The sequence below is a fragment of the Saprolegnia parasitica genome (assembly GCF_000151545.1).
Source record: "Saprolegnia parasitica CBS 223.65 unplaced genomic scaffold supercont2.41, whole genome shotgun sequence".
NCBI lineage: Eukaryota > Oomycota > Saprolegniomycetes > Saprolegniales > Saprolegniaceae > Saprolegnia > Saprolegnia parasitica.
In genome coordinates, this window is record NW_012156435.1 from 58500 (window position 1) to 73711 (window position 15212).

Below are 15212 nucleotides of genomic sequence, written 5' to 3' on the forward strand. Positions count from 1 at the left end.
TCGTATAGATAAGCTTGGAGGCGTGATCGTCGATCTCGGCGGTTGCGCCTTGCTATAATAAGAGAGCTGGTAGAGCTGCCGCCATCTTGGGTGAGCTGTCGCCATCTTGGGTGAGCTGGCGGTTGGGCACGCCGGTTTAAGATGGCGCCCTTGCATGGCCTTAGAACAAACACACAGCTTTACGCGTTCCGCCAGAAAGTAACCCTTCTTGCCAGGTGCCTTCTCGTCTTGTGTATTATTGGTGTGGAGAAGACGGTACGACCAGGGTTGGTCGCGTCAAGATCCGACTGCTCACTGAGCCCGGTGCGGCGGTGTACGCAGCGGATAAATTGTTGCGCAATGAGCGGTGTAAAGCAGCGCATTGGACCTGCACGGCCACTGTGCTTGACATCGTTTTGACACCCGACTCTTCGGCAAGGGTGGACCGTGCTGTCTCCCACTTATGTGCACGCCCTTTCCTTCCACGAGGTACGACTCGTATTAGTCTTGTCGCCCTCGGGACTCATCGAAGGTGTGGGTGTTCCATGGCAGTTGGTAACGACGCACTGCTTCTTTTTCCGCAATCTTGCAGTCGCCACCCACGCATGTCGAGAGATGACAGCAAACGAGCGCCTATGCACGCACAGTCACCAGAAGCACCACTGTAAGAGAGCTATGGAAGAGTCCTACCGGACGCACCTGGCCGAAAGCAGCTGCGTTGTGCACTTGCTGGATACGGCAAAACGTCCAACGTTACGGGGCGTTTCGCACTTTTTTCGAGCGAAACGAGATCTCGACCGTCGAAGCTATCGAGCATTTTTCTCAGCGACGACGAGACCACACCAGCATGGCCTTCAAGACCGCATGGACGCTACCAACGCCAACGTCATCTTCGCACGCATGGATCTTCCTCGAGTCGTCTCCCGGCAGTCGCAGTGAGAGCCGCGTGTCGTCGCACGCCAGCGACTTTGGGAGTGGGCTTCGCGCAGGCCCCGCGCCCGAGCTCCAGAGCCCGTCGACGCGGGGGCTGCTGTTGCAGTACGCTTGCATTGGCCTCGTCACGGGTGCACTGCCACTGCTCCCGACCGCCATCTTTCAAGACGACTACGACGCGCACCTTGCCTCCGTGTACTTGGCGGTGTGCACGCTACCATTGCTCGCGACGCCTCTTCTGGGGCTTCTCGCCGACTGCCTCCCCCTCGGCCGCCGTCGACGGCGCGTGTGCATCGTGCTGGGGTGGGCCCTCTGTGCTGTGTCCTGCCTCGCGATGGCCATCACGCCACTTCGCACTCGGAATGCCACGTCACTCCATGTGTTTTGCTTGCTCATGACGGCGTGTGCAAGCTTCGGGTGCGCGGCCGCCGCCGCCGCCTCGGAAGCGCTGCTTGTGACATATGCGCAAACCGAGCGCATTTGGGAGCGCGGCCAGCTGCAGACGCGCGCGCTTGTGCTTCGCACGACGGGCACGTTGGTGCCGCAAGTGCTTCTCGGGGCCATGGCGCTCGAACGCGTCAGCGTCATCTACGCCCTTTTGGCCGTCGCGAGCGTCGGTGCGGCGAGCGCGACGATCCTCTTTGTCACGGAATCCGTGCCCGACATGTCGACGCGGCACTATCTGCACCTGCTCTGGGCGACCTTGCAGCAGCGCGTCGTGTGGCAGCTCTGCGCCTTCCAAGTGCTCTTTAGTGTCGGCTTTTATGTGTCGAGTTTTCTCGGTTCGGCCCCGTGGCTCGCGCTCGAGGCGCGCCCCGTGGTATGGTTCAACCTGGGTGGCACGAGCATCGCTATTCTCGCACTTGTCGCGATGGGTCTCGGTGGTCTCGGTCTCGACTGGCGTCAACTGATTGTCGTCAACACCGCCTTGTACACTGTCGGCAGCGCCACGGTGCACCTCTGTTCTTTGTACGGCGCCTTGCCGGACGAGTATACGTACTTGGTCGTGACCATGGTGCTGCAAGCCCCGCTGGTTGTTGTGCTCTTGCCAGCCAACTATTGCATTGTCGAAGTCGCCAGCGTCGGAGCTGAAGGAGCCGTTGCAGGTCTCGTCTCGGCGTGCGCCTTGGTCGCCCGCCCGGTTGCAGCGCTTGTGTACCGAGCACTGCAGGCTGCGTGGCCAGCCGCCACGAGCAAAACCAACGGCTCGAAACTGGAGGCCACACGTCTCGTATTCGTGGTGTACTTTCTCCAAGCCATGTCGCTGCTGTGGCTCCATCTCCTTCCGCGTCAAAAAGCCCACGTCGTCCAGCTCAAACTGCATGGCGGTTCGAGCGCCACCGGAGGCGGACTACTACTGCTTGGTGTCGGCCTCATGGTGGCATTTTCGGCAACGATGAGTATCCTCCCGACGCTATCGACCACAAGTTGTCTCTGGATCGCAGGCGGCAGCGGCTGCAACTAAGCAGACATCACCATGTCTTATTTAATCGATGTGTAATGAATACTAGTACGTCTGTCAGGTAACACAGGTCAAAACTAAAGATCGTTCTTCTTGACGCGTCACGTATTGTGAGTGGTCGGTGCGATAAGCAGACCGTGGCTGCGATGGGCGTTGTAACTATCAATGTGTCAACACACATCCCAGCCCTGGCGGTGCAACTTTTGTCGCTGGACTCCAAGGTGCTGTTTTCAGTTAAATACTAATGTCGTCTAGCTCGGTACCTAGCTCATCCACGTCTAGCTCGTCCATGTCTTGTTCGTACAAGAGCCGTTCGCTGCTGCGCAACGTGCTGGCCATGGACTGGATCGTCATGCGCATCTGCAGCATGTGCACCAAGTTGCGCTGCTCCGAGATGGCTTCTTGCACACGGCGCATGTCATCGACCATCGCCGCCGACGCGCGGCCCACCGACGATGCTTCCGTCGCGGCGCTGTCCCGTATGCCACTGGGCCGTGCGTCCAGCGCTTTGGGCTCTGGCGCGGGGGCGTGGCGACCATGATCTTGGTCCGTCGATTTGGCCAGCTTGTTGGCGAGGGCCCGCACACGTGGGCAAAACGAGAGCTGTTTGAGTGCATGGCGCTGGAAGACGAACGCGGGGGTGTGCCCGCCCGGGTCAGCATGGTAGTATTGGACCGCCTCGAGGCCGCCGTCGTGGGCCTCGGTGATGAGAACCCACTCGTTGAGCTGTAGCCGGACACCCGACGCACTTGGCATGTCGTGCGTCACATCGATCGACTCGCGCACGATAAAAAAGCGCGCTGGCCTTCTCGGTCCTTGGTCGTGCCGCAAAACTAGACCCGACGCATCTCAGACGCAATGTCCATGGGTTAGTAAAGAAAGTAATACCTCGTAGAAGATGGCGTCGCGGGGCCGAGTCCACGGCGCGCCACCGATTGCGAGCTGGAGCGTCTGGCGCTTGACGCCAAACCACTGAAAGTCGTTGTGTGCGTCCGTGTGCGAGGCGAGAACCGCGAGGACGGCGCCGTCGACGTACCGCGTGCCGTGCATTTGTCGCAGATGCGCCTGCCACGTCGAGGTCTCAGTGTTGAAGAGGAGGCGCGCGACCGAGTTAAAGTGCCCAGAATACGAACTCACACCGACAACCTCGTCAAAGCGCGAGTAGTGTTGTCGCGCCTTGCGCTTGTAGCGCGTGACGCCGTCGGACGTTGTTGGGGAGAGCGGGCGAAAGCCTTCAAAGCGCAGATCAGCGTCGCGGCTGCTGGGCGAGCTCTGGATCACAGTGTGCAGTTTTTCCACGAGCCGGGTGCGCCACGCCGGCGCGTCGGCGGCAAAGGTGGTGTCGACCGTCGGCATGTGTGCAAATTGTAAAATGATCTCGAAACACCTGCCTCGCGACGAGCCAGCCGGGTGTGGAGCCAGTGCTGCTCGTTGGCAAAGACACTGCACCACGCCACCACGCTCGCTCGCTTCTCTTTGCTCGTGTCCACTCTGTAACCAGTCGAGTCGAGGAGGCAGCCCACGACTTGGCACTTGTAGCGTCGCGGCGAAATGCGGACCGACGGGTCGCGCGAAGCTTAAAGGGCAACAAGCTTGCTTTCCGCCGAGCCGTCGTGATGCGTCGACCATATGGCAGCACCGCCATGTAAAAGAGGGCCAAAGCACATTCGCGCACGCTGCAGTGAACGTTGCCGTCGAGTTCGGCGTCGAGGATGCATGCAATGGACGGACCTGGCACGTCGCCTACGTTCCTACGTCCGAGAGGGCAGGTTTGTAATGACAAGCCTGCACTCTGCATGCCCCACGACCTCTCCCCGCTGGTACATAGGGCAGCATACTGTATCTATCTCACGTGAACTTTATGTGGTACAACTACTGCCCACGCACAAATGGGGTTTGATTGGACTGAAGCACTCGAGGCCGTGGAATGGAGAGTTCGAGTAATACACGCACTGTGCTGAACGAACATGACATTCCTCCGCACCGCCTTGTCGAGTCGACTCCAACGCTGCTCCGAACCGTCGAACCTGCAGTAACCCGTCGCATCGGATGTCATCTCTGCAAACCGGTGTGCGTTAGCTCACGGCTTCTCTGCCTCAAACAGCAAGCACACGGACCAGGGTGTACACGTCGTCCATCAGTGGCTGTCCACAAGGGGTGTCATCCAATTGCAGCTGCCGTCGGCGCGTGGAGCCCGACGATCTCTCTTGGTGTGGCAACCGAAAACTCTACAGCACGAGCTTTACCCTTGTCTGCAGATAGCTCGTCGATGCATCCAGATTTAGGGTGCAATATGGACTATCGTTCTGTGTCGCCCGACACTTCAGGTGCATAGGATCGACACCCGTGCGCAACCGTCATCGTCGTCACCGACCTACACGGCGTTGAGCGCTGGAACAAGAGCGCGCCATAAACGCGACTCGATTCTCATCTTGCGATCGTCTTAAAAACAAACAAGTAAAATACATGGGGTGCCATGGGTCGTCGGAGCGCTACGCGGTGCACACCAAGGCCGACGGCAGCCTCGTTCTCTCGCGAGACCACCGGCGGCTTCTGCTCAAGTACGCGCCTCACTTTATTGCGACGCGCATGCCCACGGACAAGGACGAAGCGCTCATGAGCCAAAGCTGGGACGACGTCATTGGCCGCCGACTCCGCGGCGAGATGCAACGGCAACACCACCAAGAGACCGAGCCGGACGCTGAAGCCTCGAATGCGACGTCGGCGATCGTGCAATTCTACGATACGTTTTTGGCCAGCTCTACAGCCTCAACCCCGAGACGCGCGCGGTTTTTCGCAACTCGATGCACGTGCAGAGCAAGGCGTTGGTCAACATCGTCGGTGCAATCCGCCACATTTTACACTCACCGGATGCGTGCGCCGACATGACGGCGCTGGCCGTGAGCCACATTCAGTACGGCGTCAAGCTCGAGTATTTCGACTGCCTCGGCGTTGCGCTCATTGCGACGCTGCGCAAGTTAGGTCGCGAATTCTGGAGCGACGATGTGGCGGACGCGTGGCACGCGGTGATTGCGTACATCATTTGCCTCTTGATCCCGCCGTACTTGGAACGAACGAAGCGGAAAAGCCGACAGCATCTGTTGACAGCACCGAGTGCCAAAGGGACGCAACCGTTCTTGTCGGCCAGCACGACGTCGACGATGCGCGTTGCGGTCGCGTACAATGGGCCGCCGAGCTCCCCACGCGCCGCCCCTCAATAATCTCATCTTGTCCTCTTGCAGACACGTGTTTTCGTTAAAGTCGATATATACCCACCTTGCCGGGACGAGTGGGCGTCCATAGAGGGGTAGGTTTGCCAGAAACATGTCGCAATATGGAGATATTGCAACCCTGCATATGAGTACGCACATGCGCTTTGATATATAGTCACTACGATGTTGTTGGACCTCAAACCCCGCCTCGGACGACATGGGTTCTAGACCCAAGCAGTGACCCACCGACAGTATATCTTGGCATGGGGCCACCCATAAGGACGTAGAAGCTACTTATGTCCAAACGCTTGGTAGTTAGGGCGGTGTCAGGTATTCGCGCACGTCTCTATCGAGATAGCCGAAAAAGCGCTGGAGGCGCTGACGAAAGTTGGCGACGGTCAAGTACTCTTCTTGGTTGCCCGAGACTTCGATGCCGAAGAAGGCCCCGTATTCGTCCAGCGGGAGGAACCCGCTGCCGTCCTCGGCACTGAGCGGCGTCACGGTGATGCAGTCCTTGACAAGCGTATGGTCGGGTCCAATCGCTTCGATGACGCGCCTACGCATTCAAACCATGCCAATTCTCTGTCTTGCAACCTGCTCGTCGATACCAGCCCGTTTCTTCGTACATGCCGCGTTGACTCGACGGATACTTGAGGTCCTCGACGATGTTTTGACCCACGAGCACAAGTGTACCGCCGGCATAGGTAGTGTTGCTCAACACCCTTGATGAGCGTCTGGTGGCCGTACACGAGGTTTTGCCCCTCGAGCTCCTACAAGACTCGCTCTTGTCACCTGGCCTTTCCAAGATTGCACTTGAGACCTCTTGGTCGATGCGGCTCACCCAGTTGCCCGTGCTGTTCTCCACGCCGATCTCGGCCACGTCGTCGCAGAAGGCCCCGTAGACACCGTCGACATACGCCAACGACGCGTGCACGACGCGCTGGCTGCGCACCACGAACTGGAACTTGCCGTCGTCGAGGTAAATGTTGATGTCGGAGAAATCTTGCAACGAGTTTACCGGGAACGCATTCGCCTCGAACGTTCCATCGACGTTGTGGTACAAGCGCGTCATGAGCCAGTCCATGGCGAGACCACGGGCCCCGGCGTCCGCGGGCAGCGCGACCGAGTGCCAGTTGGGCGGCGTCGGTGGCATGGATGCCTATGCACGACGACGATCTCTGAGGTTGTGTGGCATCAAGGACGCATATATGGTACCTGCATCGTTGGGCTCAGGCGCGCGACCCACGACCCGAGCACTCTAGCCATCGTCGTGTAGTACTCGAGCTGGTCCCGCAGCCGTCGGTTCTTGTCGACAGCCACTTGCGTCTCATCGCGTAGGCCATGCGCAATGTCCTTCCACGGCAGCATGCGCATGCGGTCGCGCTTTCCATGCACGGTCAGCGCCGTCCACGTCTTCTCAAGGTCGGCGACGCGGCGCCGCAGCAGTTGCAGCTCCGCGAGGTCCAGCCGCCGGTACTCACGCTGACGTACGCGGTTGAGCACGCGCCGTTTCTCATCCTTGGAGAGCCCATCAAGGCCGTCGACCTCGACATGGACGCCCGCGACCACCGGCAGCATGGTCCGAGGACGATGGCGCACCGGTTAGCAAGATGCATCCCACCGGTTGTGCCGCCAGCTGGCTCGTGCCAGCTGCTAAAGATGGCACATGCCACATTTAAGGAGCCGATATTATTCGTGGCACCTGCCACAAGCAATATTGGGCCAGTGCCCATCGATGCGGCATATGCCACCAAACGGTATCCGGACATCATCCGGGGCTTCGGCCAGAAAAGCCAGCGATGTCCAAGCCGACCACGGACGAGCTGGCAGCCATCGTTGCGTTTGTCAAGACGAAGCGCGGGACGGCGCTGACGCTGGAGGAGAAGCTCGACATATTGCGACTGCACGTGAGCCTGCGCGAGGAAGACGTGGCCGACGTCGCGGGCAAGATTGCGGGGTGGCTGGGCCGCAGCACCGCCACGGTCAAGGCCGTGTGGCGCGAGTACAAGACGACCGGAACGCTCACGGTGGCGCCGCCGCCCTCCAACAAGACCAACCATGCGTCGCGCGTGCCCAGCACCCCGGCGGTCCGCGCCTTGGTCAAGAACTTTCTGCGCGACCGCGACCGCGCCGGTATCCGCACGGTCTGCAAGGACGTGGTCGAGCTCCTTCTCGCCAAAGGCAAAGTCAGCATCAAGCGTGTCAGTGCGACCGAGTACGAAACGAAGGACTACAGCGCGTGCCTTCGCGCTGTCCAAGGCTACTTGACCAGAGAAGGCTTCAAGTACACGATGCACGGCGGCAAAGCATCCTATGCAGCGGCCAACGAGATCGACGCCAATGCATCCGAGTAAACCAAGTCAATGTGTCGTACCTAGGTATGCTCGTCTGTCGTTCTAGCTAGCATCGCAGCCGCATTGCCGTGGTGAGAGGCGTGATATGGGATGGCAGAGTTGGCTTCGTCCTGGCACCTCGACGACCGACGATGGCTAGCCTTCCGTTCAGAGACCGCCCTAACGAACGATGCGACGCTGCATAGACCAAGCTCAGTATGCCTTGAGCCATACGCAGCCAACGAGCACAACGACCAAAGTGTATAAGATCGGTATCTTAGTCGGTCGTCGCGTCGAGACGGTCCATGAGACGGTCGATGGTGGCCTGCATCGCGGTCATTTGCGCGACGAGGGCGGCCGTCTGGGCTTGGGCGGCGTCGGCCTGGCGCTTCATTTGCAGCTCGATCCGAGCAATGCTCGCGGCAGCGTCCGAGTCGCTGATAATGCTATTACCTCTCGTGCCCAGCGACTTGCTCGTCAACAGAGCAGGCTCCTTTTGCGGCGGCTTGCTAAAGAGCTCCGTGAAGATCGCCCAGCGCTGCGACTGCTCCTTGAACGCGGCGACTTGCGTGGCTTGGATCTCGGCGGCCTGCGTCTGGAGGTCGCCGAGCGTGAGCTCCTCGTCGGCCTTGTGCTGGAACGCGTCGACGGCCTTGCCAAATTGGGCGCGGATGTTTGCGATGCCGCGCTCGATCGCGCTGTTGAGCGAGATACCATGTACGACGCGGTAGAAGAAATCATCCGAGTCGCGAAGGCTCGTGAGCGCCAGCTGGAACGCGAGGCACTCGGCCTCGACCGCGCGCTGGACGTCCTTGATGCGCGACGGCATGTCCTTGAGCTCGGGCGGCCGCTGCTCCAAGACGGTCCGGAAGCGCAGCGAGACGTTGGCTTTGGTCGCACCAATGCGCTCGGCCTCGTTCCCGAGAATCGCGGTCGGCGCAAAGTGATTCGCGTGCCGAATGGCCTCGAGAAGCGTCTCGATCTCGCCTTCAATGATACTTTCGAGACTCTGGAGCTGCTGCTTCCACTCGTGCACGGTTTCTTCGAGCTCCTTGATGACGCGCGCGTCGTCGTCGTCGAGCGCACACTCGGCTTTGAGCATCTTGTCGCCAAACGCGGGGTTCAAAATGCCTACTCAACACCATCCAAACATCGTTTGCCACAATGAAAAAGACAGGCGGCTACCATCCATGTGCTTGGGCTGCTTGGCGCTCGTGAGCTTCCGCAAGAGCGGATATCGCTCCGGGTCGTTCTCGCCAGCGTCCGTGTAGCCGGGTCGGTTGAGGTACATGAGCTTCATGCGTTCGCGCGACCCAAGCGTGAGTTCCATGCGCAGAATCGAGTCGGCAAAGCTCCAGACCGCCTCGGTTTTGAGCGCTCAAGACCGCGGTCGACCGTCTTGTTCATGATCGCAAGGAGCACGTTCATGAGCATGACCACCGAGACGGTTGCGTGGAAGATGAGCAGCACCATCGTAAACGTCTCAATGAACGGCTCGTTTAGGTCGTCGAGCGAGTCGCGAATGTCGTACTGCCCGAGCATGACAAAGTACGTGCGAGTGAACGACATCCAGAGGTTGTCGTAGCCCGCGCCGTCCTTGGTGTGGAGCAGCTGGTAAAAGACGCACGTCAAGCCGATCTGGAAGACGGCGTAAAACATAAAAAAGTTGGCCACGTCGACAAGAAGCCCGGCCATCATGGGCAAGAGGTAGCCCGCGGTTTGAAACACCGCAAAGTACTGCAGCGAGAGGATCCAAAGCGAGAGTGTCAGCGTCGACCCGAGCGCGAGGAGCCCGTCGCTCGACAGAATCGGCAAGAGACCCAAGGACGCGGGAATGTAGACGCAGAGGATGCTAAAGTACGAGCCGAGCTGCCAAATGTTGACAAACGACTCGAAATACTTCCAGCCAATGTGGAACATGCGCGCCTCCTTACGCTGCTTCGGGGTCTTCTCGGCGGAGCTCTCGCCGCGGTACTCCTTGAACTCGAGCAAAGTAAAGTACAAGGTTGAGAGGCCGAGGGAGGTAAAGACGAGAAAGTTGGAGAGGTGTCCCGGGAGATGTGGAAACACGAGCCAAAGAAGCAAGGCAGTGGTGCCCAGCGAACTCAGCACGACGCCGGCCGCAATGCCCCACTTGACCATCTTCTTGAGCGACGCTAGCGGCGGCACGATGGGCGACGGCCAGCCGTGTTCGAGGCCTTTGGCCAAGTTCCAGAGCGTGCCAGGGCGAAGTGCTTGGACGCCGAGGAGACCGTTGGAGACGAGCACCATCATGATGACCCAGAGCGTCATTTCGGCCGACTGCGTCGTCGGCTTGGGGTCGAGTGTCACTGAGAGCGTCATCGAGATGACGAGCACCGAGTGCATGAGCAGCTCCTCAATAAAGAGCCGCTGGGCGAAAAACTACAAAATATTTTATAAATCGTAAAAATACACAAAAAACGATGTACCTCCCACTTGAGCGCAAGAATGCGCTGCATGACGACGTGTTCCAAGAGCTTCTTGGCTTCGTACACGCGCTCGTTGTTGTCGGACGTGTAGTTGACGAGCGTGTACAGCGGGCTGTGCTGGATGAGTTCGCTTCCGTACACTTGATCGAGCTATATCCAAATGTCGTTTACCAAAAAGAGGGACGCCATACTACGTCGCACCTTGGTGAAGCCCAGCGTGTGGCGGTCGGGCTCAATGCAGTCGTCGAGCAAGATGCGCCCGAGGGCTGGGTCGGCATGCACGACGCGCTTGAACAAGCCCTCGTCAAATGGCTCGTTGGTCCGGCGCGCATACAGTGTCGACTTGAGCTTGTCGACGTAGACGGACGAGTTGGCGCGGTAGAAGATCTCCTTCTCAATCATGTCCTTGCATTCAAGGAGCGCCGCATCATACGACGTCTCGAGCTGCGCGTCAAGCCACGCCAGCACCGTATACTTGATCTACGTCCATCATTGGAGAACCCTAACCCTCTTTTTAAATGTCGCATACGTGGTTGTCGGTGAAGATGACGTCCATGTCGGCGAGGTTGGAGAGGAGGACTTGGACAACGTTGGCGTGGCCGGCCATGGCCGCAAAGACGAGCGCCGTCTTGCCGTTGATGGACTAGACATGACAATATTGTACACATGTTTTGAATGCTGTCGTACCGTAGAGGGGTCCCACTGCGGGTTGTCAATCTCGGCGCCTTCCCGGAGCAGCGCCACCACAAGGTCCACGAGGCCTCTTTCCGCGGCGAGAATCAGAATCGTTTTGCCGTCCTAGTCATGAGCGCGCCATCGTCATAGTGTGGTCAATAGTGTCTTCCACGTACGGCGTCGACTTCTTCGAGCATATGCTGGAAACGGGGGAGGTTGTCGATGCAGTCGTGGATGCGATCAAAGCGGAGGTATGAGTGGAGCGGGTACTGGTCGCGCTGACGCTGCTCGGCCGTGAGAAGCTCCTGGATGAGCGCTTGCGACGCGAGTTCGCGTTCGTCCGACGACTCTGTCGTGCGATGAAACTCGCGCGACTTGCTCTTGACGCTCTATCGTGCATTTTTTATAACCACGTGATAACATGCATCACGCGTACGTGGAACAGGACAGCGCCGGCGGCCAGGAGCAGCTGGACGCACCCGACACGCAAATGATCAATCGCCAGATCGAGCGCCGTCTTGCCATCCTAGTCGTCGCGTGTTATAACAAAAGGTTTGTCTATTGTCGTGCAAAAGTACCTTGTCGAGCTGGTCGATGTCAACGCTCTTGTACGCAAGAATCTTGGCGACGAGGCGCTCTTGGCCGTCAGTCGACGCACGGTGGAGCACCGAGAAGCCCTATCCTCGAGCTCAGAAGCGTTATAACAGTGGACAGATGTCGGACCAGGTACGTCTTGTTGATGTCGCCAAACGAGTCTTCGAGGAGGTACTGCTCGACGAGCGGCCACTTTTTGTTCCAAGCGATTTGCGCGAGGTTGACGGCGTGGCCCTTGCACTCGCCCTTGCACACGGTGCTGCGCTTCCGCTCCTACACCACGGAAGAGGATATTATGACATTGAGCTCGACCATCATCGCGAGCGCCTACGTTGAGGGAGCTGCCCATGTGCAGCAAGGTCGCAATGATCGACGCGATCTCTTCGTTGAGCGACGGATCGGTCTCGGCGCAGTGCAAGTTGCGCGCCAGGAAATCCGCGGCCGTCATGCCTTCCTACCTCACCACTTATGAGCATTGACAATATGTTCCAACTGTCGAGTACGTGGTTCTTCTGGTTGACGTCCAAGACCGAGGCATCGGCCGCGTCAAAGAAGGCGCGAATGAGCTGCAAGTTGCCCTTCTCGCAGCAAAGCATCAAGGCCGAGACACCGACCTAGTATCAATTTGCTTCCAAATATCAAACTATCAACTTGATGGAGTACCGTGCTTGTCGCGTTGATGTTGACGTCGCCGTGCGTGATGAGCTTGACGACAATGTCATGGTGACCGTTCTGGCATGCCAGCATGAGCCCGGTAAAGCCGCTCTAATTCCATACTATCGTCTAGCACATCGCCTCGGAACAGTTTGTAGTACGTGGTTGGTATGGTTGAACTCGACGAGCGTGTCGCGCGCGAGAAGCTCGTCCACGATGGCCGTGCAGCCAAATGAACACGCCAGCATGAAGCCGGTCCAGCCATCCTAGACCACACAAATGCGTTGCCAATCACATCGATGGATATCCCAGCCGTACGTTGTCTTTGGCGTTGACGTCAATCTCGGGCACGCGCAGGAGGCTCAGGACCACTTGGAGGTGTCCGTGGTGGCATGCGTGCTGGAACGCCGTCTCGCCGTTCTAGCACGAGGTTGGTCCGTCGTGATGGAAAAGCTGGAACGAGGATGTACGGCGTTGGGGACGTTGGCGTCGACTTGGTCGTGCTCGAGGAGGAGGTCCACGATCGGCGCATGCCCGTTGCTCGACGCATACAGCAAGCAGTGCCACCCCGTCTACGCCATACGAATGAGCCTCTTTTTGAAATTTGGAAAACGATTCCGACTTCGTCTTGCAGATTGAACTCGAAATCGGGGTGCGTCAGGAGCAGCTTGACCATGTCGTAGTGGCCGTTCTTGCACGCAAACATGCACGCCGTGCCGCTCGACTAGACCAAGATTGTCATATTGTCCATCGACATACACTCGGATATGTGCCTCGTACCTGGTTCATATGGTTGACGTCCACGTGCGGATGCAAGAGGAGCTGCGCCACGATCGCGGTCTCGCCTTGGCTGCACGCATACATGAGGCACGTCATGCCATTCTAGGATCAGGGTTCAGTTTTCCAGAGCCAACACGAAATGGTTGGTACCTTGTTGGTGCAGTTGACATCGATGTGCGGGTGCTGGAGGAGCGCCGTGACCGCCGGCACGTCGGCGTACTGGCACGCCCGCAACAGCGCCGTGACGCCATTCTAGTACGTTCCATGAGCAAGCATACCAGTGGATGGAAGATAGAAGATGCGTCGTACGTTGGCGTAGTGGTTGACGGCCAGCGTCTCCTGCGTCGCGAGCAGAGCAAGGACCTCGATGCGGCTCTCGCTCACCGCCCACATGAGTGCGTTCCAGCCGTTCTACGCATCAACAACGACATGACTTTGCGAGACAACGCTCGAGCTCGTACGCGGTCGACTTGGTTCATGTCCAAATTGGGGTGCCCGAGGAGCTGCGTGACAACACCCAAATGGCCATTCTTGCACGCCCGCATGAACGCCGTCCGGCCATTCTACGTCAAGCATACAGAGGCGTGTGTTGATGCGAGGCGACCGACCGCGTTGGGCTGGTTGACGTCGATCTTGGGGTGGCGCAGAAGCAGCGCGACGAGGCCATCGACGCCGAGGCTCGCCGCGTACATCAAGCCCGAGCAGCCATCCTAGTCGCACGTCGATTTCGCTCCATTTGGCAATGTCATGTACGTTGTCGGTGATGCGCTGTCGACTCGTAAACGACCGGCTCTTGCGGCCCGGCGATTCTTGCCGCACGTTCTAAACACGCTTCAAATCCGAGTCGAAGGCAAGAGTGTACCAGATGCGTCTTGTTGACGTCAATCGCGCTGTGGTTAATGAGCACGGCGACCACGTCCGTGTGGCCTTCCATGCACGCGGTGAGAAAGCCGTCGCTACCAAACTACGCCAACAACCATTACAAGTGTTCGAGACTTTGCGCTCAAACCTCGTTGGCAACGGCCACGTTCACGTCAGGATGCCGCACGAGCCGCGCGACGATCGGCGCGTGGCCATAGTGACATGCAATGCTGAGGCCCGTCCAGCCCACCTAGGATGATGGATCCGTACATGGCCAAAGGTAGCAGCGTCGCCATACGTGGTTTTCAAAGTTGACGTTGATCGGCCGCATGAGGAGGAGGTTCACAACGTCCAAATGGCCCTTGGCGCACGCGAGGAGGAGTCCGTTGGAGCCATCCTATCCATGCTCGTGATACGCGCCACAGGCGGCGTGTCCGTACCGAAGCCACGTCGTGGAGGAGCGAGTCAAAGACGGAAAAGGTCATGAGCGCCGCAACCGTGCTCGCCATGCCCCTCTCGCACGCTTGCAGGAAGAGCGTGAGGCCCTACGCATGGTCGTGGTCATGGTCATGGTCGTCCTCGGCGACACTGCGGACCTCGTCGTTGCGGTCGTGGAGGTTGCCGACGTGGCCCTTCTTGAGGAACTCGTTGATCTCCGCCCACTTGTCGTCGGCCGCCAGCTCGAGCAGCAGCGCCATCTTGCGCGTGCTCGTGCCACCGAGAAGCATGCTGACGCAAAATGACACCCAAATCCGATCCGGGTTCTTATTTTCGGCGTCGCGGTTGCTAAATTCGGCACATGAAATTCACCACGACGTCCATTGAACTCGTGCAAGACACGCCAGCGTCTCACAACCCGAAACCTCGGCACGAGTATACGAGGATTCATTCCAGTCGAGCGTGGATAGTAATGTGGATAGATCGGAATCGGAATGCCTCAGCGCCTACAACCCGGTTGAAGTGCGAAGACGACATCCCCACGCGAAGAATACCATCCGCTGAGACCATCCGCTGATACCATCGAGCCGTGCAAAGCAATGTATACTACGTATAATAGTATACGACGCAGTTATCTATGGCAAGGGAGCTTTGGTACTCGGTATATACTTATTGTGCCAACTTGAGTCGACACGACGCGGCCCGATTAAATTCGGCACATGCCGAATATCACCACCACGGCTACTTGGGCGGCAAAGGACTGCGCACAAAAGCTGCGAGGGTGTCGAGGATATCAGCGCATCCAGTGCACTGCAGCTATTACAACATCATCGGGAGGACC

At 58.6% G+C, this 15212-nt stretch overlaps 6 protein-coding genes across 6 annotated transcripts; 3 read left to right on the plus strand and 3 right to left on the minus strand.

Annotated features, from left to right (window-relative positions):
* Positions 1 to 802: 802 nt before the first annotated feature.
* Positions 803 to 2447, plus strand: SPRG_09002 (hypothetical protein). Its single transcript, XM_012348123.1, has one exon. The coding sequence runs from the start codon at positions 827 to 829 to the stop codon at positions 2375 to 2377; it is 1551 nt and encodes a 516-aa protein (XP_012203513.1). The 5' UTR covers positions 803 to 826; the 3' UTR covers positions 2378 to 2447.
* Positions 2448 to 2608: 161 nt separating this feature from the next.
* Positions 2609 to 3730, minus strand: SPRG_09003 (hypothetical protein; the record flags this gene model as incomplete). Its single annotated transcript, XM_012348124.1, has 3 exons — positions 2609 to 3122; positions 3161 to 3207; positions 3263 to 3730. The coding sequence occupies 3 exons, from the start codon at positions 3728 to 3730 to the stop codon at positions 2609 to 2611; spliced, it is 1029 nt and encodes a 342-aa protein (XP_012203514.1).
* A 991-nt stretch (positions 3731 to 4721) lies between these two features.
* SPRG_09004 (hypothetical protein) lies at positions 4722 to 5595 on the plus strand (the record flags this gene model as incomplete). Its single annotated transcript, XM_012348125.1, has 2 exons — positions 4722 to 5104; positions 5134 to 5595. Exons 1-2 carry the CDS (start codon positions 4841 to 4843, stop codon positions 5593 to 5595), a joined length of 726 nt encoding a protein of 241 aa, XP_012203515.1. The 5' UTR covers positions 4722 to 4840.
* A 256-nt stretch (positions 5596 to 5851) lies between these two features.
* On the minus strand, positions 5852 to 7164 carry SPRG_09005 (hypothetical protein; the record flags this gene model as incomplete). The annotated part of the gene is made up of 4 exons (XM_012348126.1): positions 5852 to 6142; positions 6195 to 6356; positions 6407 to 6745; positions 6802 to 7164. The coding sequence occupies 4 exons, from the start codon at positions 7162 to 7164 to the stop codon at positions 5933 to 5935; spliced, it is 1074 nt and encodes a 357-aa protein (XP_012203516.1). The 3' UTR covers positions 5852 to 5932.
* A 212-nt stretch (positions 7165 to 7376) lies between these two features.
* On the plus strand, positions 7377 to 7965 carry SPRG_09006 (hypothetical protein). Its single transcript, XM_012348127.1, has one exon. It carries the CDS (start codon positions 7386 to 7388, stop codon positions 7938 to 7940), a length of 555 nt encoding a protein of 184 aa, XP_012203517.1. The 5' UTR covers positions 7377 to 7385; the 3' UTR covers positions 7941 to 7965.
* A 213-nt stretch (positions 7966 to 8178) lies between these two features.
* Positions 8179 to 14661, minus strand: SPRG_09007 (hypothetical protein; the record flags this gene model as incomplete). Its single annotated transcript, XM_012348128.1, has 28 exons — positions 8179 to 9050; positions 9105 to 10322; positions 10370 to 10519; positions 10571 to 10849; positions 10899 to 11012; positions 11057 to 11167; positions 11221 to 11433; positions 11481 to 11570; positions 11623 to 11721; positions 11768 to 11911; positions 11970 to 12092; positions 12142 to 12252; positions 12302 to 12403; positions 12454 to 12558; positions 12611 to 12712; positions 12763 to 12864; positions 12915 to 13016; positions 13073 to 13174; positions 13223 to 13324; positions 13382 to 13483; positions 13534 to 13635; positions 13681 to 13782; positions 13826 to 13894; positions 13935 to 14036; positions 14082 to 14183; positions 14232 to 14330; positions 14374 to 14478; positions 14530 to 14661. The coding sequence occupies 27 exons, from the start codon at positions 14659 to 14661 to the stop codon at positions 9216 to 9218; spliced, it is 4173 nt and encodes a 1390-aa protein (XP_012203518.1). The 3' UTR covers positions 8179 to 9050; positions 9105 to 9215.
* Positions 14662 to 15212: the final 551 nt, after the last annotated feature.

Coding starts and splice junctions, on each gene's coding strand:
- SPRG_09002 (XM_012348123.1), top strand. CDS start 827: ATGGCCTTCAAGACCGCATGGACGCTACCAACGCCAACGTCATCTTCG.
- SPRG_09006 (XM_012348127.1), top strand. CDS start 7,386: ATGTCCAAGCCGACCACGGACGAGCTGGCAGCCATCGTTGCGTTTGTC.